Source organism: Microplitis demolitor, chromosome 3 (genome assembly GCF_026212275.2).
Source record: "Microplitis demolitor isolate Queensland-Clemson2020A chromosome 3, iyMicDemo2.1a, whole genome shotgun sequence".
In the NCBI taxonomy this organism is placed as follows: Eukaryota; Metazoa; Arthropoda; class Insecta; order Hymenoptera; family Braconidae; genus Microplitis; species Microplitis demolitor.
In genome coordinates, this window is record NC_068547.1 from 7,225,425 (window position 1) to 7,253,377 (window position 27,953).

Genomic DNA, 27,953 nt, shown 5'->3' on the forward strand with positions numbered 1-27,953 from the left:
TCTCTGCTACACAAAAACAATTTTTTCTCCCTTCGTATCCACCAATTATGAGAAATGTAATTTTTCTGTATATATTTTACATAAAAAAAAAATTTAATTTAATGAATTCAACTTTTTTAAAGGGTACCCCATTTTCCCACCAGAAAAGAAAATTTTATTTATTAACGGTAGCTAAAAATTTTGTCTATTTACCTTGAATATCATTAAAAACAAACAGATCATTAAATTTTACTGTTGACTAATATTAAAATTTAAAAACAACTCCTGGTAAAGTTTCTTATTTAAAAGACTTTACAAAATAACGTTCTAACTAAATTTATGTTTTTCTATCCTTTGTATATTTGAAAAACTTCAACGACTTCGTTCCAGTTCTTAAAATTGTTATTAAGAGCTCCAAATTGTACTTAATTTTTATTTTCATATGTAGAACAAAATTTTCGATGAGAACGAAAAAAAAAAGTTCGTTTCAAACGAAGCACCCTTATATATACTACATGTATATACTTACACTGTATACTACATGAAGTATATCATTATACACCTTTTCTGATTATCAAAGTAGATCTTTTTCACACAACTAATTTGGAATGCAATTAAACGTGCAGTAACAATGAAACATGAAACCATTCGTTCCATCAAGTGTTAGGTAGTACTTTACACCTCTCTACATATCTCTACGTCGCCCTCGCCAAATTTTCCCCAGGGATTTTGGATTCCAATCATCGAGTTTTGTTTGTCACTTGTGATTGTGTCCTCTCTTGATTTATATTGTAGTTCTTTGATTTTAACTATCGAATTAAAAATAAAATGCAGTTAATATTATATTTTATGTCTGTAGATTAATATTTGTATATTAAAATAAATAATATAAATACGTATCTATACGTATATAAATCTTTAATAATAAACAGTATATAATAAAAAATAAGTAAAGAAATGTTTTTTTATAGAAGATTGGATAATATCCGTTTGAGACAATGGAGACCAGGAATGGAATTCCTGAATCTTTTTGATAAGACTAGGGGAAAATCCTCTTCAGACACGTATAAGAGGCAAGAGAGTGCATCATCGTATGAGGTAGTGGGTGGAAGTGCTGGAGGAGAGAAAATGGCGTCCTCTAGGAAATATGACACTAAATCGAAGTAGACGCCATCGCGATGCGCGGCACCGCCCCTCTCTTATGAGTATCGTCCTTCTTAACAAATTTCGAATCTTACAAATTAAATTATCATGCTTTATAAAAATATACAAAGTATATGAAATGATATGGATTGTGATAGATATGAAAATGAGACGTTTTTTTTTTTTTAATAACAAATATTATTTATTGATACATAATTCAAAAAAAAATTTTTTTACCCATTAAATTTGATCAGAAAAAATAAAACATGTTAATGTAATGTCGACTACTTTGTTATTCTTCTCGGCGTTTTCAATTCCTTTGGAATTGATATAAATATAAAGATGTATTTTTAAAGTTATATATATACGTGTTTTATAACTGGCATGTGAAGTCAATTAGATAAGAAAGGCGGAGTTGATTCAAAGGATTGTTAAGGCGTGGTTCCGGACACCGATTGCTACTGTCTTTATTTAAAACTTTAAAACCAATAAGTGAAGTGTAATTCTTGCTCAAAACACTACAAAATAACAAACTCATCGTTGAAAAATCTTGTCACTCATCACTCGACCTAGCGGCTCATTGATCTATATAATCCCTCGCTTTAACCACTTCGAGTGAATGACACTATTTATATCGTCAGACTGACTTACGTTTATTATTGAAGTACATTACCTAAATAGAAATCACTAAAACTAACTCTATATACGTGTGTGTATTTAATAGCAAGACCGAAAAGATTATGGAAATAATAATTTGATAAAAACATTCCCTACATAATATTAATATAAGTTTCATCATACTTTAATATACTTTAAAAAGTGTAAAGGTAACTGAAAGTGAATGAGGTACCCGAAAAAAATCGAGTGATAATATCATAAGACTTATTTCCTTACATATATTAATATATACATTATCTATAGATTATATATTTAATTTTTAAAGTTTTTAGGGGGTACCGCATTTTGGCGGCAAAAAATAAAAATATTTTTTTTTAACGGCAGCTGAAAATTTTTTTTTTATTCACTCCGAATGTCATTTCTTGTTCCTTCATCTGTTATTCTTTGGTATCACAATAAATATACTATTTACACTCGCGAGATCACATACGTGGGTCAGCGTGGTGGATAACAACAAGTTTGACAAAAAACCACTTTTATTTTCCGTATCAAATTACACGGAAAAAAATTTCAAGTGAATATGCCTATGCAGCACAGTAATATTTACATTACTCTATAGTTTGTGTCCTGCCGCTCTTATACACAAACTATAGAGTAATGTAAGTATTACTGTGCTGCATAGGCATATTTACTTGAAATTTCTCTCCGTGTAAATATTTTTTTAGTGTTACATATAAGATAATTTATTTCAGTTTTTCAAATACTTGTCAGGTCCTTACGGAAAATTCTAGTCAGATTGATACGAAAATGGCTTATTACAGCAAACATATGCCTTTTTGGTATTAATTTTATTTTTAATTTTTTAGTTAAAGCTAAAAAAGCGTATAAATAAAAAATTAATCAAATATTGAATTGATTCAGTTTAATATCTATTGACATGTATACTATAACAAAATAAACAACTTTTTAATCGTGATCGTCGTTATCTACATCGATCAGCTGTATGCTGATTTACTATGCAAGTATCAGCATAGTTCGTCAGCATAATGCGTAAATATACTGATTTAATAACTCTTTGTGATTCAGGAAATATTTCGATAAAATATCATGAGTATTATAAAAATTTACCACACAATTCAGGTAAATGTGACGGAATTTGATTTAATTTTTCAGGCCATTCTTGGCGTTATTATTTTAAATTATATTTCTTGATCAATTTCGTCATTCTAAAGGGATAGGCGCATTTAAAAAAACTATATGCTTTTTTGGTATTAGGGACGCGATATAGTATGATAAAAATTTCAATTATACACTCGCTTAGTCATCTACTCAAAATTAATCGAAAATGGTAGATTTTATTATTTTCTGTTAAAAACAAATTAGTGAATATCATTATTCGCCAGTGAATATTTATTTATCGCAAGTGAAAAGTATCCCACTTTTTGAATTGGTAACATACTTCTCACTGGTAAACAGTGAATAGTTACTATTTTTACTATTTCAAATTTGAGAGAGTAAAACACCGATATATGCCCGGACAAAAATTTATCGTGACCGGCACGATACAGTATATTGACTGTCGCGAAACTCGTTTAGCTATTTGGAGGTTAGTGCATGTATTGGTACGTATAGTGCTGACAGCATACGGACATAAATGGGACTAGGGTAAATCGCGACGGTAGTTCTACAGATCGCTCCACGATACGCAAATCACTATCCAGTAGATCGTTCCAATCACAATATTTTTTTCTCCATGTAATGAGAGCTCGAACTTAAAAAATCGGACTGTATAGCAGGATGTTAAAAATATTTGAATTATTTGTACGAGCCAAGTATTTCTATTTTCAAAAGTATGAAGTAACATAAAGATTATTACTTATAACATTATTATCAAAAATGATGTACTTATCTTTATTTCAGACCACCAAAGACAACCTTTAATTTCAGGGTTGGTCTACAGATTTAATAGTTTTTCTGATATTTTATTAAATATGGTTTTGACTTCTATAAATATATATAAATTAACAAAATACTTACAAATAAATATCATAAAATTTACCAATAAAATCGTATTACAATTTATTGGCATAACAGAATAACGTTGACATATTTTACTTCCTGCTTTTATTATGTAGACACTCATAATTAATTAAACAAACTTCTATAAAACATACTATCTTGTATTTCAATAAAATACCATGTTTTATTACAATTTTTAAAATAAGAATTTTTAAATGAATAATTTTCATAACCTATATTATATTTTTTTGCTAGTTCTGTTCTAATGAAAAAAAAAAAAAATAAATAAATAAATATTTAAATGAATCACACGTTGATATAAATTACTAATATAAATTTCAGGAAAACCACTTAGTAGGTATGAAAATCAGTAAATAGCTCTTTCCCTAAAGAATAGCTATACCTATAAGTATAAACGCCAGAGGGTTGCACCTACCCCATCGTGTTTATCCAATCACAGCAATGTTCGTATTTTGACTCCACCAATCGCATCGCTATCTACTCTGTCTCGTTTGGTTCTCCACACTAATACTACACACTGGTTTGTGAGTTCTTGCTGTCGTGTGCCGAAAAAAGAGACAAAAAAGAAAGAAAAAAAATTCTCACCCATACCTTTGTGTGTAGTGTAGTATAGTATAGTGTAGTGTAATAGTCTGCTAAGCATTGGTTTATCCAGTCGAGCCGGGTAGTATTCACTAACTAACTTGGTGACTTGGTCACTCAGTGACCGTACTTCGCGCCAATAACAAGCGTTTACAAGTAAAGACGCAGCTAAATCTCTACACATATATCGTAATCGGGTATCATCTTACTACCTTGAGGTATCAAGAATCACTTGAGGTTTTGCGGGAACAATTACACCAAGTTATTCTTGCATACTAGTCATTAAACTGCCAGTACACTTATAGTTGATAATAATTAATCTCGTGATTTATAATATGTACTAATGTATGTTTAGATATTTATTATTAAATAGACAACTTGATTAAACAGTCTATGAAAGTGATTATTTAAAAACAATAATAATAATAATATTTAAATGTTTAATAAATAGTGAATTAATTAATTATGAGTTGACTTAAAACAAAAATATGTGCGTTATATAAATTTGTTTAAACAAACTGTCAATAAATATAATAGTTTGTCTTATGTATTTAATGGGATAAGAGACTAATTAAGTACTGAGTGATATAATATTGTGAATTAAAGGTATAGTTTATGATTAAACGTGTTTTTTGTGATAATGTCCGAAAGTTCGGATCAATTGTCATCACCGAGTAGTGATTGTAATAGTCAAATGGGTCACAGAAGTGTTGGATCAAGTCATACTGGATATAATAACATTATGTCTGGATTATCATTGAGCCTTCATCAGCAACAAGGTAATGGTATTAGCTCAAGTTCACGTTATACTCAAGAACAACCTAATTGTACAAATTCGGTTGATGTTTCAACGAGTAATATTAATGTAGGAAACTTATCAGTCAGTAATAATTCAACTAATTTTACATCCGAACAAATATCATGTATGTGTGAAGCTTTATCGCAGAGTCAAGATATTGAAAAGTTAACCAGGTAAGATAATTTGTTTTTTTATTTAAATTTAAACCGTATAATAATCAATTTAAAATGTCTTTAAATCTGTTTGAAAATTAAGTTAGTATTAAGAAAAAAAATAATATAATGCAATAAAGTATTATACTAATGTACAGATTTCTTTGGTCTTTACCGCCGGGTGAATTATTACGTGGTGATGAAAGTGTACTTATGGCTCGTGCAGCAGTGGCTTTTCATCGTTGTGCTTTTCATGAGCTTTATTCAATCCTTGAAAGCCATCCATTCTCACCCCGACGGCATCCAGAGCTTCAACAAATGTGGTTTAAATCGCATTACAGCGAAGCTGAAAAAATTCGTGGTCGGGCTTTGGGTGCTGTTGATAAATATCGTCTTAGGAAAAAATACCCTCTGCCTAAAACAATTTGGGACGGTGAAGAGACAGTTTATTGTTTCAAAGAACGATCGAGAAATGCACTTAAAGAGTGTTATACCAGAAATAGGTATCCGACACCAGATGAAAAAAAAAGTCTTGCTAAGAAAACTGGACTTACTCTTACTCAAGTGTCTAATTGGTTTAAAAATCGCCGACAACGTGATCGCACGCCGCAAGCAAGGCCGTAAGTTTTTTTTTTTTTTTAATTTTTTAATTTCTATTTTTGTTCTGAAAATACACAATATTTTTAATTTAATGTTATGCAATGTATCTTAGTATATGTAATATTAATTTTGAAATGTTATTCAAAAAATTTATTTCGTTGAACGAAGAACACGTGTTTAATCCTCAGGGGTCCTCGGAAATATTCTTTGGTGCAACAAGTGTCTTAGCATGTGTCCATACTCCTAAATTTAATTATTTTTTGTGACAGAGTAAGTGTATAAAATAAATCACTTATATCGAAAAATTTTTTAACTACCCGCTATGAAGATCAAGGATTTTCGAAAAAATTCGGGGAGTTGTTGTTTTCACCCCGGTTTTTGAAAATTGAATTTTTAGCAGATGTCGACGTTTTGAGGTTCTAGAAAGTTATCCTGAGTATTTTCAGAATGATGTCCGAGTATCTGTATGTATGTATGTATGTATGTGTATGTGTGTGTGTGTGTGTGTGTGTGTGTAAGGGTGGCTCAAAAAACCTATCGACAAAAAAGATTTTGAACCTCATATGAAAATTTGTTGGAATCACATATTTTAAGATCTCTCTCCAAAAATCAGCTCGATAAACAATTTTTGAAATTGATGTCATGCGAAAAATTTTGACTCAAAATTTAGATTTTTAAACGTCGCTCAAGAATTTTGAGTATTAACTTAAAATAGGTAGCTAATACTTTGAATTAATTTTTGTATTTTTTTTATAATAACTTAATTATTGTCATTTTACTAAAATATAACTTTTGCATAACTGAAAATATACTGGATAGTCTTAAACACTAAAATTGGATAAGATTTAAATAACAAATGAAAACCTTAAAATTGAATGAAAGAGCAAAAAGTATGTAAATAACTAATTTTTTCTATGCGTCGGATCCTATTCTTATTCGTTGTGATAGAAATTAATGATGAAAAAATTGAGATGCTTTGTTATTAATATTCAAGAGTCGCTTGAAAACGTCCAAAAAACAACACTTAAAAACATTCAAAATTCTTGAGCGACGTTTAATTATTTAAATTTTGGGCTAAAATTTTCAACAAATCCACTATTTTATAGATATAAATTAATGCTTCCACAAGAAAGAAAAAAAAATTAGAAAAAAAAATCCAAATCTTTTGAAAATTTGAGAGTGACCTCTTACAAATTTTTTATCGAACTGATTTTTGAAGAGGGTTCTGAAAATATGTTAAGTCAACAAATTTTCATATGAGGCTCGAAAACCCAAAAAAAGTCGGTTTTTTAGGTTCACCCTAGTGTGTGAACGTGAACGCTCAATAACTTTTTAACTAATCAATTTATTTAGATGGTTCTTGCGGCAATCAAAAGAGCTTGTTATATAGCCATTAACGTTCCTGTAAATTCCAGATCATTCCATTCACTTTTTATTTATATTGTAATGATTAAAAATTTCTAACGAGACAATAAAAAAATTGAAAAGAACATAGAATTATAATCTTGTAATTAATGTATATTTTTAGTTGAAATTTTAATAGTAATTTTTTATTCACATGAAATTTTTTATTCTAATAGTATATTAGTTTTTAGTAAATTTCATAGTAATATTTCGAACGTGATAATAATAAATAATAATAGTTAAAATAATAATAATAATAAATTAAAAAGAAATCTCAATCTTAATGATGTTAGAGGGAAATGATAGTAACTACCAACTAGAAAAAGAAATTCTATAGTCACTAAAATCTTAACGATAATTTTTTTGAATATGAGTAGACATAAAAAAATTTTAGACCAATAAATCAGAAGAATTTTAACGATATTTCATCAAGTATTAGTTTACACTTAAAAAAACTTTAGATCAGCTAATCGAGAATATTTGCCATGTTAATAACTAATAAAAAAAAAGTATATTCAGGCTGAAATTAATGTAAGTGATCGAAGTAAGGATTTAAATGGATTGTGACTCACAACAAAGCGTTGATACATAAAACATCTAAGAAAAATATTGGAAACGGTGTTTTTTCAATTTTTTTTTTGACAATATTATTTAAACTGAAGGATGAGTTACATCACATTACGTAGTGATCAAAAGAGATCATAGAGACGAAGAATTTGTATGATTTTGAATACATTTTAGTACATTATATTATGATTTTAGGAACAATTACGTAAACTTTATTTTTTTAACTTTTCGACGCCGATATTTTTCGAAATAATGAACTGATTTTGATGTTCGAGCTGGTAATCTGCGCGTTTTATCGAATTCTAGAGCAGATTAGATTTTTAGAATTTGTTGAATTAAAATAGCAGACTAGTTATAGTAAAAAGAAAAAAAAATTAGTTACTTAAAATATGTGAATCCTATTAAAATTTTAATTGAAAATATATATCAATTTCAAGATTATAATTTTATGCTCTTTTCAATTTTTCTATTGTCTCGTTAGAAATTATTAATCATTATATTATGAGTAAAAAGTGAATCTAAAATCAAGTCTTAATATTAATATTTAAAGGTCGTCTAGGAATATGAAAACCAAGAAATTTCCAATTTCGCTTCAAAAATAAATTTTCTTCGAACAAGAGAATTTACTGTTTTGATCCAAAAATAGCTTTTGAATCAAGTGTTTGTTTTTTATTGAATCAACAAAAAAAATTCGGAAGACAATATTTTTTCTTGAACGAAGTTGACTGTTTTTTCTGTGTATATTAACTTGCTGGTTTAATTTCAAGTTCATGAACTCTCCATCTTGATCATATCCATTAATTTCTGCTTAAAAAAATTTAACTTATCAAGCATAATCTTAAGAAAAATTATAAAAAATGATTTTTATTGATTATTTTCAATTTCTCGAATTATCGGAGATTAATACGAAACGTAACTTTTTATGAGCTCGAACATGTATTGACAATAATTTTTTTGAGCTTCTCGAGGTCGAAAACAGCGAGACATTTTATGGTTGGCCCGCATGGTCAACCGTTTTTCAGTTTTTTTTAAAAATTATTTTTATTAAATTAGTTATACTAATTTATTCTTAGTAAATATCAGTTATTTAGATAGCTTACTTGGAACTTTATCACATAAATCATTTGTATAAAATTTTTAGAAGACTTGCTTGAATTTAAAATGAAAACGAAAAAATGTAAATTATAAAATATTTATGAATGAAATTTGTTGATAATTTTTTAATCAGAATAAATCGTAGTCGAGTTTACATCAGATGAGATTATATCACTGTGCTTTATTTTTTTTATTGATTGCTTTGAAATATGAGAAGAAAGGCTGTCGCGCTTAGATAATATTAAACGCGTGTAAATGTCAGTTGTTTGGAAAACAAAGTTAGGTTACGCATCATGATAAATATTTACACAGTCACCGGAACTATTAAAAATGCTTATAGAATTACGACGTTCTTTTGTCTTGATAATTTTTCATTAATTATTTCGTCATATAAATGTAGTTTCATTCACATATACGTACTTACTTTAATATAATATATCATATTTTCATGGACTACACATTTACCAGACTAGGAGTATGTAAAGAGAAGCACACAGAGGATGAAAATATTAATGGTGTGTTGTTATGTCTACAACACGGTTCGCGGTCATGGCCCTATATTTTGCCGAACGAAATTCATTTCACCTCGCTGCCGTCGGTCTTGAGATTAAGAAGAACGACGAATAAGCAAACGATAGGTTATAAATTAAAACAGAGTATTTCTTAAAACTTGTAGCAAAACAAAAAAAAAATTAATATTTTCTATCTATAAAAACGTTCTAACCAGGTTAAAACCACCTCCTCGACGTGATGAAGGACCTAGGAAAAGGAAATGCGACGCCCCATTACCGTTTTATGGCGTGGATTCTGTTACATATCTCGTTTCACCACTGAGCTGTTCGTACTACCAATAGTTTACTATACAAAGACCAACTCCGAGCCACAGACTAGTCTCTAAACGTATTCGTTCCCTATATATGTAAAGGGATGAAGGCGAGAGTGATATAATAGAAAAGGATAAACAATTGTCATGAGTTAAGGGTGGAATTAATTTTAAACAAGGACAAAGAACACAATTGAAGATTCCTTGAGGGAAGGGGGTTCGAATCAACCAATCGCGTTAGTTCGAAAATAAATTTACCCTAATCATATAACATAATCTTGTATGATTTTGCATACTGTACAAATTATTATTTGTTTATATCATGTCAATGAATTGGCTTGTTTTTAATTATTTTTTGTCATTGTATTTTTTTATAAAATATTAATAATTCGACGTTTCAAACGTCATTTTATGAGTGGGTACAAATCAAATGCAAATTAACTAACGTAAAAAAAAAAAAAATAATAAGGTATATTAATGCTATACCTTTTTCCAATTTTTTTTTTCTTTTATTTCTCTTTGTTTTATTTATTGTACAACGGAGTTAAGACTTCTTAGAATCCTGGCGGTCAGTATGAAGACTCAAAAATACATGTGTATGTGCATGTTAGTGAGTGAGTGAATGAGTGAATGAGTTTACAAATGAAATAGGGACTAGAAGCTAATTGTCGCCCTACGGGATACTAGTATAGTAAGAGCCCACATTTTTCTTCTACAGTATTAAATACAATAGAAACCATAAGATTTCCGGGGACACATGTGATACATTTTCATAAGTTTTCCATTTAGTTATGGTATGACGAATATTTATTGCGCTTTTGTCGGACTTTTAACACACACATGTTGATTTTAAAACTTTTTTTTTTTTTTTTTACTTTTCTCGGTAAATACCGTTGACTTCAAATGTTTTTTTTTTTTTTTTATTTTTATTTTATAGAGATATGCTTTCACTCAATTGTCAGAATAACAATGGTAATATCAGTGGTGGCAATAATACTGGTAACACAGGTAGTGGTGGTCATCAGCCTCTTCAGTCACTGGAGTCTGGTAGTCCTAATTTAGCCATTTCACCTATTTCAACAATGGGTATGTCACCAGTTGGAATGAACCCCTGCAGTCCGATGGGTTTAAGTCCAATGGGTCCGCATCATCATAGCTATGCTTCACCCGTAACGCCATCATCGATGCACTCTGCGCACCCTTCTAATGGAGGACTCAGTCCGATGAATGATGTGAAATCATTATCTTATGGACGAAGCATCTATGATAGTGGTAAAAATAATTTATTTTTAATAACTTCTGTTATGGGATTAATTTTTTTATGGGAATTTCTCCTATCGGTTTAAATAAAAGTTCTTTTTTTTGACTAGTTCTCAGAGCGCACATGAATCGTTGTGGCTAATTTTAGATTGATAGAAAATTATTGCTGATCATTTTCAATTTTGGTATGAGACATTCGAAAATTTAAGTCATTTTTCCGTAAGATTTTCAATTCTTTTCTTTTAAGCAATCTATTTACTTAATTTGCTTTAGTAGACGAATCATTCACTGTATTGAAAACCTTAAACCTAGATATCTTTACTATTTTATAATGAATAAATTTTGTAATAACAATTATTCTCAAATTTCAATTAAGGTAAGGGGCCCAGTTTCTGACCTTCTTAGAGTGCCGGTTGAGGCTATACTATAATAATTGATGTAAGATTTAACTTAATGAGAAAAATAATCATTTCAAAGTTTAGGATTTTTCAAATAAAGTCATGCGCGTAAAATTATTATTTGAATTGAATTAATAATTTAAATTAACATTTTAATAAAAATCTTATACGTGATAGATTCGAGGTCAACTAAATTTTATATCTAATTTATTGATTATTGATTTATAGTTATATGAAATTATATATAAGTTATATATAATTATAACTAAGATTTTAAATTTAATCCCATATATCAAGCTGGATCAAGCATGGACGGGTATGATCAAGCCTGAGCGTATTTAACGCTTCAGCATGAACAGGTATGATCAGGCCTGATCATACATGGACAGGCATGGTCAGAAACTGAGGCAGGTTTAATAACTGAGTCTTTTACCTTCTTTATTGAGCTATTTAAACAAACGAGTTGATAAATTACTACTAGACTAGTCTCCTTCACTCTCTTACTGAACTTCTCAGACCGTCCTTTGACCTCTAACTGTGACCGGTTTATACTCATTATTACAAGTTAAAAAAATAATGTCAGTCTCAACGTAGAATTTAGCAAATATCTTGAAGTTGTCAGAAAGTTATCCAGACATACAGTGAGAAATTTTTAATAAATTGAATAACTAACGCATTAACGTTTGTTTAAAATTTCGAGGATCATTAGTTATCAACAAATTTACTATTTAAAAAAGATTTTGTTGTACATTAGGATGCTCCGTTTGAAATTAACATTTTTTTTTTCGTTCTCCAATGAAAATCTTGTTCTACATGCTAAAATAATAATATAGTTCAATTTTGAGTTCTTAATATCAATTTTGAGAACCGAAATAGCGTTGTTGACGTTTTTTTATACTAAAAGCATGCAAATCTTGATTCTTTTTTCTTTTTATTAAATAAAACTCACTCCTATATTATCGTATCTTATTCGTTCAGTTTTATATTAAGAGAACTGTATGCTCTTTGAAAAAATCTGTATGTGCTTAGCAATACCTTCAACTACAGTCCGCGTGAAAGCGTTGAAAGCTTAATTTCCAATGAAATTGGTGGTTTTTTTTTGTTTTTAACTTGCTAACGGTTGATTTTTCAAAAAAAAAAAAGCCTACGATATTTTTGGCAGGAAATTTAGTCATCTACAAAAAAGTTAATTTAAGTTGAGTCTCTAGAATCAATATTTAAAGAGATGTTCGAACTTTAAGTAATTAAAATTCAAAATTTTAGCTGAATTCCAAGATGCAATACTACAAAATATTTTCGGTTAATAACTTATGCTAAGTATTGATTGATGTATGTTTGTGTAAAATATAAAATACCCGTAATTATTTATCCAAATTATTTTGATATACCTACCTCGTTTGCAATGCTTTTCAAAAAATGAATTATCAACAAATAGGTTAAAAAAATTTGGTTCGAATTTTTAATTTTTTCGGAACCTAACGAATAAATTCTGTTATGAAGCATTAATATGAAAATTATTTAATTATTAAACCGTTAACCATGAAAATTAGCTAAAATTTTGAATTTTAATTACTCAAAGTTTATATATCTTATCAAATATTGATTTTAGAAGTTCGACACATATAGGAATTTTTTTTGAAGAAGTCTAAATTTCTTGATAGCCAACGCTGTTGGTACGTTTGGCTGTGCGATGAACAGGTACTCTACGGGGGGCCCGAGTACCGCCATTTGTAGAACAAAAATGTTCCTTTTATGAATTGACCCCGGATTTCACCCGCTTTTTTAGCGTTATTCGATTGTTACCACTTATAATTTGTTAATAACTTTTAATAAATAAATAAAAAAATTAATTTATTGGACGGAATTTCCTTAGAGGTACTGAGTCCCGCAGACCGTCTCTCTATAGGGTGTCAAGTCCAGCTTAGTAACACCTTGTTAGGTATCGTGACCTTGGAGCTCGTCAAAAAGTTGGTATTCATTAGTTTGTGACCAACTTGACGGCAAGTTGTTGACAACTCTAGCTTTTGCTACTTTTGGCTACAAGTTACCCCCAACTTTCTGAGAAAAGCCACAATTCGAAAGCAAGCTTCTGAGAAAATTGAAGGCAACTTTCCGTCAACTTATGATTGCCAACTTTTGCCACCAACTTGCTCAGAAAGTAACCGTCAGCTTATTGGATTTCCAACTTTTGCCACCAACTTTCTTATAAAGTGTCTATCAACTTTGAAAGTACCAACTTTTCTGACCAACTTGGCGCTTAGTTGCGGCTGTAAGTTTGACGTCAGTTTCTCGCCAACTTAGCTATCAAGGGTTATCTGTTAAGTTTCTCTTAGTATGTTATCTGTCGGTGATGTATATTTCTTTATTATCGGTCATAAACATTGTAGTTATTATTATTGTTAGTCTTGTACGGTAACCATTCCCTGATAGCCACCCTAACCGTAAGTTAATTACCCTGATAGCCAGACATTGCTCTACAAGTGTTGTAGAGCAACACTTTCAGCTAACTTAATGAGAAAATTTCTGGCAAACCTTAGCTGTATAATACTTTCCTTTAAGTTGACTTCAGAATACGGCAGTAGCTTGAATGTAACTTGCCAGAAAAACTTGCTGTCAATTTGAAATGAAACTTTCAATCAACTTAACGGCATAGCCTGACGTTAATACTTATAGTCAAGTTAAATAGAAAATTGCAGACAATTTATTGTCAACTTGAAGGTAACTGCTTGCTTTCCAACACTTACCTTTAAAATACGGCAGTAGCTTGTAGTTAACTTATGGTTAGGGTGGCTATCAGGGTACAAGCTACTGCCGTATTTTAAAGGTAAGTGTTGGAGAGCAAGCAGTTACCTTCAAGTTGACAATAAATTGTCTGCAATTTTCTATTTAACTTGACTATAAGTATTAACGTCAGGCAATGACGCTAAGTTGGTTGAAAGATTGTCGTCAAGTTGCGGCCAACTTGGCTATCAGGGATAATAAAGGTTTAAACTTAAACAGCAATGGGTACCATACAAGACTAACAATAATAATAACTACAATGTTCACGACTGATAGTTAAAAAATGTACATCACTGACAGATAACATACCAACAGATAACAGCATCTGTGCAGATTGACTGTTCGCTTGCAGGTACAGTAGACGTCTACTGTGGCTATGTATAATTATCCATATATACAATATATATAGAAGCATTCGTGTATTGTATTTACAATCACGCGGTGTATTGTGGATAGTTGTTGTTTGTCTTAAGGATTGTCAATAACAATTCATACTTGAACAATAATCAAATAATTAAAAATATGGATGAGAAAACCTGTAAATTCATAAAAATACAGAAAACGAAATTATATACAGCTTAAATTATGTATTCTAAATTAAAATTTTACAAAAACAATACGCTTAACTTAGAAGATACACTTATCCAAAAATTAAAGGAACAAGAAGCGTTTTATAGCTTGAAATCTCTAATTCTGACGCATTTTCATCGAAATTTTTTGAGAGCATCAGATATTGCACAATTATGAGAAATACCGCGAGAAAAAAATAAAAAAAATATTTTCTTTTTTTTAAAATTCTAGTAAATTGACGTAAAACGAGCTGTTTCCTCGTAACCATGCCTTAAACATTGATTTGTTTTTTAAATTCTTTGTTTCTATTTTGGATTTTGTAACTACTAGAAATATTAAAATTTTTTTTAGTCAAGATATATATTCTTGAAGAAAAATTTAATGTTCTACAAAAAAGATTTCTTAAAATATAAAATCATTCGAGTATTTTTATTTATTTACACATGGTAAACTCGAGTGACATCTACTGTTGCACAAAACGTTAGCTTTCTTGCATGCATACCCTGATAGCCAAGTTGGCGAGAAACTGACGAGAAACTTGCAGCCGCAACTGGAACCAAGTTGATCGCCAACAGTTGATACCTCCAATAGTTGATGGACATTTTCTGAGAAAGTTGGTGGCAAAAGTTGTAAATCCAAAAAGTTGACGATCACTTTCTGAGAAAGTTGGTGGCAAAAGTTGCTTGCAAAAGTTGGTGATCATAAGTTGACGGTAAATTTACTTTCAATTTCCTCAGAAACTTGCATTCCAGTTGCGGCTCCATACTGCCGCCAACTTTCTGAGAAAGTTGGCGGTAACTTGTAGCCAAAAGTTGCAAAAGCTGAAGTTGTCGATAACTTGTCGTCAAGTTGGTCGGAAACTAATGAATGACCAACTTTTTCTCGATCAACTCGTGTTATCAGGGTAACTGTAGTACATTGCACGTCAGAAGCTCTGCACGAGCATTAAAAAAATTCTCGTCCTTCACTGCAATTTTTTACAGCTTTTCTCAGAGAAAGAAGTTTTTCCAAGTCTATGTCATCACTATGCGCAACTCTTTAGGGTGAACGCACATGAAACTATGTGTTGTCAAGCGCGGAATTTGAGTTGTTTTAAGATATTTATTTACTTTACAAATATTACACGATCGGCAAAACAGCTATTAAACATTTCATGAACTGTCTAAAATATTTAGACATTTCATGTAAATCTCGAATATTACACAATCTGTCTAAGGCCTAATTGCATTTCATGAACTGTCTAAAAATTTTAGACACTTCATTTACAGTGCACACTATTTACGGTAAATAGATACGGTAGGCTCGCGCTATATACACTCACACTTATACAAGTGTTTTGTCTAGTACTTGGTGCGAGACGCTACCGTGTCTTTTGAAATGCACCCAGGCGAATAATTATTAGTATATATTATAAAAATGAAATTATAACTTTACTTTGAATTGATGAATATAATCTTCAAATCATATAAAATAAAAAGTAAATTAATTTTTATTTAATAGCGACTTTAAATATTTTTTATTTTTGTTTAGGCAAAGATGTAGAACAAAGTTCAATTTATTATTCAACTCACTCCAGTATGCATCATCAGTATTATCAGCAAAATCACCATCAGGCGGTGGCTAATGGTCATCACCATCATCACCATCATCATCACCACCATCAGCAAGACATGCCAACGGCCTATGAAATTATGCTTCCATCTACTCAGCATTCCATGTGACCCATGGAATATGGGAGTAACCACGAGGATCAATTTCATCATTGCCAAAGTTTATGCGATGATATTGTAGCTCGTGCTCATGCGTTCGCTTAGTGAATGAAAAGTTTTTGATATCTATCTATTGATTTTTAAAATCGAAAAAAATATTTAGTTAATAAATAACAAATCAAAGATTACATTTAGTCTTAAACCTAAAACATGCCAATGTTATTTTAATAAAATTCATTTTATTAAGTATACTTACTAGGGTGATTTGTTAGGAGCGACTATTTTTTTTTCACTCCCATTCGAAACTATTATTATAGATATTGGAAAAAAATTTCCCGCAAGTTTCAGTCCTTAATTTTAATTTTAAGTACTTTATATTTGATTTGGAAGTTTTCCCACTTAAAATATATAAGAAAGTTAAGATATTTTTTTTCAATTCTCTTATAACTCTGCCGCACTTCAAGTTATCGGGTCGCCGTTTGCTGCATATTGCAGGTAATTTATTACTCTTCAAAAGTATCCTTAGTAATTTTACTCGGGCTCTAATTGTTTTCTCTGTATTGGTTCTGAAAATAAATTTTTTAATAATCATTTGGATTTTTATTTGATATTAACTAAATAACGAAATTCACAGTAAAAATGCAGATAATTATTTTTAAGGAAATTCGATCTTCTACAAAAAAGGTCCTTCAAGGTTCACGTGATATAGGGATTTTAATAATTTTATAAATAAAACATTTTTTTTTTTAATTTGACCAAATGCCATTCAATTTCAATTTTAAATCGGTGAATAATGTTCTTTTCATTAACATAATCTATTCATAAAAATCAGAGGGGTTAAAATGATGAGCTTCGAAAAAATTATTGATAAATATTTTATTTACAAAGTCACTAAAATTCCTATATCACGTGAACGAAGAACTTGAACTACTTTCCTTAAAGAACCTTTTTTATAGAGAATCAAATTTTCTAAAATATCGTTATCTGCATTTTTACTGTGAATTTTGTTACTATCAACTAAAATTCCAAATGATTATTAAAAAAATTATTTTCAGAACTAAAATACAGAAAAAACAATTAGATTCCGAATAAAATTACTGAGGAGACTTTTGAAAAGTATTAAATTACCTGCAAAATGACGCGAACGGTAACTTGATAACTTGAAATGCAACTGAGTTATAGAGAATTGAAAAAAACAAAAGGAAAGAAAAAGAATGAAAAAGTACTTAAAATTAAAATTAAGCGTTGAAACTTGTAAGGAATTTTTTTTCGATGTCTGTAACAATAATTTCGAGCTGGAGTGAAAAAAAATAAATACTCCAAACGAATCACTCGAAGACGTACTTAAAAATCAATAATTTTAAACAAATTTGTAAATTTTCAATATTTACTGTTTTGACTAAGCCATAGAAATCCATAAATTTCTAAAACAGATAAGAATTCTTACATACTACAGTTTTACGTGAATTAATAGTAGTATTGCAATTATAATAAACTAAATTATTAATATATAATAAAAGACAAAAAAAATACACAATTATAAATATGTATGTTTTTGCATACATATACATAATTATGAAAGAAAAAAGAAATTTATTAAGCATGTATAGAAATTCTGATTGATAAACATACAATATAATAGATATGAAAATGATTAATCTGAGTTATTATGATATTGTAAATATAGTTTGATGTTATGTATAAATGTTATTAGATTGTGTAAGTAATGTAGATAAAAAATTTACTATGTATTATCACATTTCAGTTTCTAATAAATAGTGCTTAATCATTTAAATTAATAAATATGTAATTTAACAATAGCTCGTGCTATAGTTAATAATGTTTTGTGGGCAAGGGAGCTCTGGTTAAATATTTCGATTCAAAGCTTATCAGAATCAATTGAAAATTCGTTTTAACCAATTCAAATATTATCTTTGATTGAATCTCAGTGAAGACTATTTGACTGAATGCAATCTTGAATCGGAATCAAAAGAATTTAAACGAAAAATTCTAGGAGAAATCAAATATTGTTTTAAGATTGAATTCCTTTATAACACATTCAAATTTATAAATCAGGATACATCGAATTCAATTAGACAATTTTATTTTTGACTGTTGCTAGCCCAAGTAGCACTGAGACGGTAATCTAACCTCGGTCGTTACAATGATTACCCGAGCTTCGGAGGAGACTAGGTCCCCCTGTCTTGGCCGTTCAATGGCAACTCAGACTTGGGCCAGAACTAGCTAACTCAGGTTTTCTTGTTAATTGTTTCGGTCTTTCTTTGTAAAAAGATTAATATTATCGACAGCAAGTTATAATTATTAAACGTATACCTAGCACGATTGTTTACTGAAAAACTGTCTTTCATGGGATAAACTTTTCTGCTCTTTTAATTTTCTTTACGAGTTTATATTAATATGAATCTACTCATTTTTTTTCTTAGTGAAAAATATTGATGTATTTTAGTTCAGTTACTAGAAATCATATTTGATTAGAAAACATTTAACATTTAATTCGCACTTTTTATCTTGAATCAACCAAATCGTAATAATTTATAGGGGAAGGGGAGCAAAATGGGCCCCCTAAAACTTTGAGTGCCTCGAATAATTTGGGGGCGAAAAGGGTCCCCAAAAGTTTAGGGGCCTATTTTGCCCCCCCCCCCCCCCCCTTCTCCTGCTATAATTCAAACATGTATTACACACTTAGAAAAATAATTCGCAGTTGCAAGTTAATATAACTTAATATGAGTATATATTTTAATGATTTTTGGGTAATTAACAACTTAATTAGTTCTTTACTGTGAAATTACGTTACATTGAATTTTTCATGTTTTGAACAATATATATTACATTATAGAAATACATCTAAACAAGAAAAATGTTTTATCAAGCTTTTCAACTCGTTCAACTTGAATTATCCGTCGAATTTATTGTAATGTATCGTATATTGGAGTCATGTGACTTGCAGTTGTCAAGGTAACCACGGTCAAACATTAAAGCGGTGAATGAAAAATTACTCCGTCGGATACACAGTGGAATTTTCATAATTACAAAATATATCTTAGTTTTGGGAGTCATAATGAACAATAATTCTCTAAATAATGGAGTTATTCCTTATCAGTTGATACAGCGTCACCAACACAATAGTACAGTTGGAACGAATAAAAAAGGTATTTCAGACATAATCATAATTGTATTAAAAAAAAAAGAAGTAGTGAATACTCAATAATTTTCACTAATTCAATTTTAGAGACTAATTAGATAAATATTATATAGTTCCAGATATTCTAGTGATTATGAATCGCAACTGGGCGCTGCATCGATATTATATTCGACACCAGTATCAAATATCAGCAAGTATGATTCGAAAAGAATTAATACGATCTAATGAGAGGAATGAGTACGCTACTTACATAATGGTACGTATTAGTGTTTGGATAAAGTTAGGAGACAGATTTTGAAAATTAATATTAACAAATATTTATTTGATTTAACTAAATATATCAATTGTATCTCAGTTTATTCGGATTTACCAGTTTGAAACACATAAGAAGCGTACGTAATTTAGGTTGAAAAAAATTATTTTGCTTACATAACTGCGATTTTTAGCCATTTTTTACAATTTAGTCAAAATTTTGGGGGTGTACGGGCCAAACCAATTGCTAATTTGGATTCGCACATCGAAATATATAATCCTAGGTAGATTTAGTCAAATGTACAAACGACTTTTTTTTGTATGCCGATATAATTTACAGATAGTTTGAATGAGAAAATTTGTTCGTGGACGATTATATATAATCATATATGATCAGATCTGGCCAAATTTCAGATAGAATATAGATAGATAGAATCATATGCAATTATATATAATTATACAGAATTATTTTTCATCGGGATATTTTCTTGCCTTATATTCATGGTTAGTGCCTATGAGATTAAAAACTAAAAAATTTAGCTATATATCTGTTTGGTAACGAAAATAATACGTAAACTTATGGAGATGAACTAAATTTTTGTTGCAGGGCATTTTATATAGAAAAGAAGGAAAAATTCAAGAATCATTATATTACTTCCAAAAAAGTTATCATATGAATTCTACAAAGCTTTCCAATGTGAAGCAAATTGCGAAATCACTGTAAGTAATATATCTATTCCCCTGTAGTATATCTACCTCTATATCCCTATAACTAATTATCAGTTACTTAGAAAAATAATATGTATTAATATTAATAAATAAATATTTTTGTAACTTCGTCACAAGGCGGTGATTATCTGGAAGATGAGATGTTGCGGCATAAACTTGAAGTTTGAGGCATGTGTGTAAGATTATAAATATCAATAAAAATTTTGAGGTAGGAGGCAAAGGTGAGGGCGTTAAATCACATGGGTTCTCGAACAGTAGTGACGCAAAATTTAGACAAATGATTGAGCTACCGAAAAGTCAAGGAGGTGCTAAAAATTTTTGAAAAATCTAACTACCATTCTGGCTGCCAGATGGCATTTTTTTTCACATATATTAGTATTTCTACTTCTATGAAAAATCCTCTGTCTTAGTGATTTATAATTAATTATAAGGTTATTGGTTTTACGAAACGAATTTACTGACAATGATCATACCAAATTATAATCTGAGAATATTGAAATACTTTTTCCTTGATTTAAAATATTGATTGAAAAGAATTGAGAAGCGATCACTCGATGCAAATTTTATATCTATATATACAAATGAAAGAATTGAAATTATTGAAAAGAATACGAATTTCATCATTTTTAATTCTTTTCAATCAATATTTTGAAACAGGGTTTCTAACGGAAAGCAAGTGCTAGTTGTTCTATGTAATTATATGTACATTGAATTATATTTTATGTGAAAATAGTCATGGAATATTATCGTAAAACATAATTACTTTATTAAAGTTTACCAAGAAATATATTAGAAAATCGTTTCCAAGCTCTGTTTAGAAAATCTCATAGAATCCAATAGATTCTCATAAATTCCTATAGAGATTTTATAAGAATAAATGAGTTCTATGAGAAGTGCTATAGTTAAATATAGGTCCTTATACATACAGCTATAAGAACCTATCGGATTTTGTAAACAGGGAGAACTTGTATTGAGAGCTTCTACTTACACTTATTCTATTGATTTATATTTTTTTTATGATGACAATTTGCAAGGATTATAATTATTAATCGTCTTCAATGGGCTTTTATTTTCAGGTTCCTGTTAGGAAACCATGCTCATGCAATCAACATTTATTCAGAGGCCCTTCGAATTCCTAACCTTTCCAATTGGCGCGTGTATTATAATATTGGTAATTATAACATGATTTATTTACATATTTTGAAACGAAATTGTTTATTTCTTTGTTCGTTATTATATGTGGCTAGCCGAATTGTCGAATATAACCTGTACCTCAGTCGAGAATTTTCACCCAGTGGTCTGAGAACTTGATCAGTGCATAAGGTCCTAACTTAGCGTTAGGATATTATATTGTGCACCAAGTTCGGTAAGGCGTCGACTGCTCACGAAAACAAATTTAGGCGCACGAATTGCAGCGTGGAAAAAAATAGACCCGAAAAATTAATTTTTTATTGACTATCGATACAGGTTAAACTTCATAATCTGCCTTACTATTTGATCGTATCATGTCTTCCAATCTTATCTTGCATTATCTCAATATACATGGCCCAGAACCAACTACACGAACGAGAAATCAAGACACGGACCAGGACAAATTCCCGACGAAGACAACTCATACAGAACGAACGACGGAGAAAAAAATCAACGTAAATTGTGATAGGTATTTCGTAAAATATTCCAGGCAGAGAGGCTGAAATTCATTAATTAAAATACGTCAATAAACGTTGTGTCCGCGGGTTATTGTTGTGTAAATATATGTGTAATATAATAGTCAAAAACCGGACAATCAATAATTAGTTTTGTTAAACCCAGCCAGGGAGGCTGGATTTACTACGCAATAGAAGTTTCCAGGCAGGTCGTGTAAACCACGTACCAAAAAAATTCTTCTAGAACTTTCCAGGCAGTTAGTGGAAGCCACGCGCTGGAAATCTTCATGCGAACCTAGTCTCAAATGTAGTCATATATAATTATGTTAATGTTAGAATAATACCTTATTTTGCCTCTTCTTCCCCTATATCTAGATTTATTGCCTGAACTCAAACGAAGTTAACTCAAGGTTTTTTTTATTAGTGTAGAAGTTATTCACAAAAATTCTTGTAGATTGATTTTAAGCAGTGTAAGCTAATAGTTGCAATAACTAATTTATTTATCATTACAGGAGAATGTTATTTAGCATTGCATCATATTGAAAGTGCAGAAAAGAACTTAATAAAGTCTACGGAATTGACAAGCCATGTAACTCCTTATATAACTCTTGCCCGAATTTATATATTCAAAGATGAGCTGAGTAAAGCAATAGCAACTTATAAATCAGCACTAGTGTATGTATAATTGAAAATCATTTTATAGTTGTAATTCACTAGATTAATGGAGAGTTGTATTAATGTTGAAAACTATCCTATGAGTATTTGTATGAAAAATTGTTACAATAAATATTAAAAAGCAGTATAAATGAATCAAGATATGTGTACGTTACATGTAAATAAGTTTATGATGAATAACATTATACATACTAAAAATTGGAGGCAACAAAAAAATGAATACAACAAGTGATTTTCAACTATGGTCATTAAAAACGAATATTATAGATTGTTTCTTAGACAAATTATTAAAAGTTTTACAAGTTGGAGTACTTTATATTTATATTATTTTATTTCGTTCGATATTTCTGAGAATTACGGATTATCTGTGTCTCATTCGCGACAGCAGTCTTGTCGTCTCGCTGTGTAAGAATACTTTGACGTCACTCATCAAGTATTTCGTTAATACTTACACTGTATATGTATCTCCGGGCAATAAAAAAACTGATTTTTCTCCCCTCCGGGCGAAAAGCGTCAACTTTTTTCCCGCTGTGCGAAACGAAGTTGACGCTTTCCGCCTCCGTCGAGGAGAAAAATAGTATTGACACCTTGGGCAGTAAACAAGAAAGCCTCAGATCACATGTTTGTTGACCTCGGCTTCGCCTCGGCCAACAATTACATGAGATCTGAGACATTTCTTATTTTCCTGCCCGAGGTGTAAAATATACTATTTATTTTGTCAACCGACTGTTTTTCGTCTACGGGGTGACTGCGTTAAGGTTCTAAAAATGATTATTGGCGATATTTTCGTTCGAATGGATCAGAATCTATAAATTAAAAAAAATAATCAAATAAATTAAATTTATATGATTACTTAATTTTACGGAACGTAACACTGTAATGATTTTAAATGCTTTATATTGACAAAACCTGATTCTGTTGAAAACCACTCACTATAATCATTACTTTTTTTTGTTGTAGTAACTGCACTATACAGAATGATGTGATAGCAAAATTAGGACTTCTGTATCTGAAAATAAATGATGTGCTAAAAGCATTCCATGAATTTGGAAAGATACTATCACAGGACTCAGTAACGTCTAGGGCTATGCTTGCTGTAGCATATATAATACAGGTATTTATAATTTTTGAATAATATTAGTATTGGATTAATTACAAGTACTACTAAATCATTGTATTATAATACATATATCTTATCCTTAGATCCACCGAGAACCTGAAATCGCTATTTCCAAGTTTAAACTAGCCGCTCAGAATTTTTCAGAATCTTTTCAATTGTGGAACAATATTGGCGTTTGTTTCTATGAAAAACAAAAGTTTCTTGCAGTGAGTAAATGCTTGTAATAAATATGCTACCTGAAAAAAGATTCAAATGGCTTAAATAATCACATAAATGCTCCTGCTGATTCTATTGATGAATATGATAATATAAGAAATACTTATGTTATTATATGCTTTGGGTTTTCGTTTTTACAGGAACTACCCAAGTAACACATGCTTGAGCATGATTCTGGTGCCAGTGCCTTGCGCAAAACTCCTAGTCACTAGTGAATTTTTCTACGTATGGATCTTGCGCAAGATCGTGTAGCAAGAAATCATTATCAAGACTTATGCATGACTCGCTCAAGGCATTTTACCAAAAAATATTGAAGACATTTTAGATGCGGTGCTATTGAAAATGTTCTGACGCATTTTTTGCACCTGTTACTTATGGCAGGTACTTATGCGTGGCTTATTCAAGATCTGTTCAAGGCTCAAGGTCAATTTTGAGCCTTGAGCAGATCTTGAGCAAGCCATGCGCTACTATTTTCGACATACTGCTGGCGCCAATCTTCCTCCAGAATTGAGATATAATCTAGCACTAATTTCTTGTGTAAGGCTTGCAGAAGACTTGCTATTGAAATCTAGTCACAAGTATCTGCAGCAAGACACATAGGTAGGAAAAGACACTAATGTCTATCAGACTTGAGACCAGAGTTGCTCAATCCTTGAACAAGATGTTTATATGGGTATAAGCTAAAAATAAAGATGTGATATACTTTTAGAAAATAGGAAGAAGTAGTTATTTCTATTTTTTAGAACTATTGACTATTTTTGTAGATGTACTGATTACACCGGCACAAAAAAAGTGTTTTTTGCATTTTTTTTGCAATTCATTCAAAATTTTGGGAGTGTATGGTTCAAACCGACTGAAAATTCGGATTCTGTGCATCGAAGTACATAACCCTAAGTAGGTCTAGTCAAATGTACGAACCACTTTTTTTTGTGTGCTGGTGGTACGCATAATAAATTTTCTTCTTCTCTTCATGTCGATATAGATAAATAATTCAATTGAATTTCGCGAACTAACATAGCTTACATTCAAAATTAGTCTAGTAAAAAAATTATTTTTATCGTTGCAGGCGATAAGTTGTTTGAAACGAGCTCACTATTTCAACCCTACAGCTTCGTCAACAGCTTGTATTTTGGGAAAAGTTCTCATACTTACAAGCCAGTTCGCCTCAGCGGCTATCTATTTATGTAGTGCAGTTACTGGAGGAACTAAAAATTACATTCCACTTTTATTACTCAGTTGTAAGTGTAATTAAGTTCTCATAACTTTTGCTGCATGTCTACTTGCAATCAATTGAAATATGTAACATTACTACGCAATTAAAATTATTGAGAATGTTTCATCTTGTGATTAGACTGGTATGGTCATTTGATATAGTCAAACCTTCATAACAGTATCATATCAACGGACTTATTATCTACAGATTGTATTTTGTTTAATCGCGTTGTTGTGTAAAAAAAATTGAACATGTGAAACCAGTCATACCGTCGTGTAGAAATGTGCATTTTAGGTCAACTCGGAAAAAGCGGAAATACTTTAATAATAGCATAATCGAAACCAGAAACCAGCGAACTCTCCAGCTCACAAGAATATATCACTCGGTTACTCCTTATTAAAAGAAACGATTAGAAAAGAAAAATTTTAAATAATTTTTAATGCTCCTGAATACTATAAATATTGAATCGCCCTTCTGAGGGGCATTTAACATTGCAAATCTTTTCGAATCGTATCTTTTAATCAGGGACCCTCGGACAAAATAACCTCAACGATATAATATAACTTATATTATATTTCTCTGTTGCATTAACATAATTTTTATTCTTTTTCAAGTTGCTCTGACAGCATTAGATGACTTGGAAGGTGCAGAACAAATCATCTACAAAGCACATTCGTTGGCTCCTCAAAATCCAGCAGTTCTTGTGAATTATGCTATAATTCTTGAAGCTAGAAACAATTATGAGCATGCGTTGGCAATACTATCTCAACTTAATGATATATCGACTATAACTTCCGTTGAACCGCAGGTACAAACTCAATTTATGTTGTAATTTTTAGTATTCCTCAATATTTAAACAAAAGCATTTTGCTTATTTCTTGCTTGTTTAAAGATATTTTATGTCACATAAGTATTTGATGTGTTTATATTTCATACTCTATCGCATAAAACACCACAGCAAACATCTGTAAATCCTGTTATCCATCCGAACATCATTTTCATCGTCACTTCCAAAAGTGCAGACAGTGATATTCTTACGCTCGCTATCAACCGCATGACGTATTGTTTAACATCTCAGAGCGTAATAATATCAGTTTCAACATCACTTGCTATCACTGACTCCCGGCAGGTAGTCAGAATGAAGAACTAAAAGACTTAACCCGGGAAAAAATGTTTTTATACAATTTTATACTGAAAATGGCCTGTGAAAATTTTATAAAGTTCTACAAAAATTAAGGATGTTTTGTAACATTTCATAAAGTTTTACCAGGTCAATTTCAGCAAAATATTTTGTAAAATTCTATAAAAGGTGTTTTTTTTTTTTTTTTGGGAAAGTTCACCCATCCAAATCATGTCCTACGACGATGGTATTTATATTTGATAAGTGTTGGATTGTAGTCTGTTCTGCTAGTCTACTATACACTTTTAGAATTGAAAAATCTGTGGCCCCATTTATGATTTTACATGGATTTTATCAGCTATATTTGATAGTAGTTATCTATACTAACATAATATAAGTTCATGATAATTCGTACATAGTCACATATATGACTCATCCTCAAACAGAATTAAGTTAGATTATACATGACTTCATTAATAGTTATACTAGTTATTACCCGCCCGCTTCGCTGGGCATTTTGTAATATTGGATGACTCATTTTTCTTTATTATTGATATCGATAACTTAACATTTACCGTTTAACAAAATTAATTATTATCCTTATCTCACATGATTCTACATTAATACGATTTTTTGTTCAACAGATCACCAAGGCAGCTCAACTACTTTCCAGGAAAATGAAAAAGAAGGGCCTTCACTAGAAAAAAATCTCTATGCAAATAAATGTATAAATCGTTCAACAAAGTCTATCTCAACTTGTCATATTCTGGCCCCTTATTGAAAGATGTTAGTCGGGGCTCCTCTGGAAGATTAAACTCGGCCTTTCAGAACCTTACGTTGAGTTTAATATAATTCTAAGGATCATTGTATTATTGCAAAAGTAAGAAATGATAAGAGATTAAATATTGGTTGTGGTTAAAATTATAGAATGTATTTATGTATAATAATAATAATAATTATCACAAATTCTGGTCCCTTGGACCTTAAACTACTGTAGCAGCTCATTCATGACTTGAATATACTTACCGGTGTCCAGGGTAACCATTGGAACTTTATTTAAATAATAATAAATAGTAGCCATAGTCATAATAATAATAATAATCATAGTAGTAGTCGTAATAATGATCACAATAGTAATATTCATAATAATAAGAATAGTAATATAGTCACGATAGTAATAAGAATCATAGTATTAGTAATACTCATAATAATAATAATATTCCTAGTTATAATAATCACAATAAAAAAATGATGGTCCTCTTCTATCTGCCTGACATCCTAACCTTCGTCACACCCCTC

General features: G+C 30.3%; 2 protein-coding genes across 2 annotated transcripts; both read left to right on the forward strand.

Moving 5' to 3' along the window:
- Nucleotides 1-4,325: 4,325 nt before the first annotated feature.
- Nucleotides 4,326-18,113, forward strand: LOC103572666 (homeobox protein six1). Its single transcript, XM_008551374.2, has 4 exons — nt 4,326-5,334; nt 5,472-5,933; nt 10,740-11,074; nt 16,342-18,113. The coding sequence occupies exons 1-4, from the start codon at nt 5,003-5,005 to the stop codon at nt 16,530-16,532; spliced, it is 1,320 nt and encodes a 439-aa protein (XP_008549596.1). The 5' UTR covers nt 4,326-5,002; the 3' UTR covers nt 16,533-18,113.
- A 1,486-nt stretch (nt 18,114-19,599) lies between these two features.
- On the forward strand, nt 19,600-27,508 carry LOC103572680 (Bardet-Biedl syndrome 4 protein homolog). The gene is made up of 10 exons (XM_008551407.1): nt 19,600-19,690; nt 19,797-19,939; nt 20,543-20,655; nt 21,741-21,835; nt 22,823-22,985; nt 23,946-24,099; nt 24,189-24,311; nt 25,388-25,559; nt 26,149-26,342; nt 27,299-27,508. The coding sequence occupies exons 1-10, from the start codon at nt 19,600-19,602 to the stop codon at nt 27,353-27,355; spliced, it is 1,305 nt and encodes a 434-aa protein (XP_008549629.1). The 3' UTR covers nt 27,356-27,508.
- Nucleotides 27,509-27,953: the final 445 nt, after the last annotated feature.

Coding starts and splice junctions, on each gene's coding strand:
- LOC103572666 (XM_008551374.2), top strand. CDS start 5,003: ATGTCCGAAAGTTCGGATCAATTGTCATCACCGAGTAGTGATTGTAAT. Junction 5,335..5,471: donor GATATTGAAAAGTTAACCAG/GTAAGATAATTT, acceptor ACTAATGTACAG/ATTTCTTTGGTCTTTACCGC. Junction 11,075..16,341: donor ACGAAGCATCTATGATAGTG/GTAAAAATAATT, acceptor ATTTTTGTTTAG/GCAAAGATGTAGAACAAAGT.
- LOC103572680 (XM_008551407.1), top strand. CDS start 19,600: ATGAACAATAATTCTCTAAATAATGGAGTTATTCCTTATCAGTTGATA. Junction 22,986..23,945: donor ACTTATAAATCAGCACTAGT/GTATGTATAATT, acceptor TTTTTGTTGTAG/TAACTGCACTATACAGAATG. Junction 24,100..24,188: donor CTGTAGCATATATAATACAG/GTATTTATAATT, acceptor TCTTATCCTTAG/ATCCACCGAGAACCTGAAAT.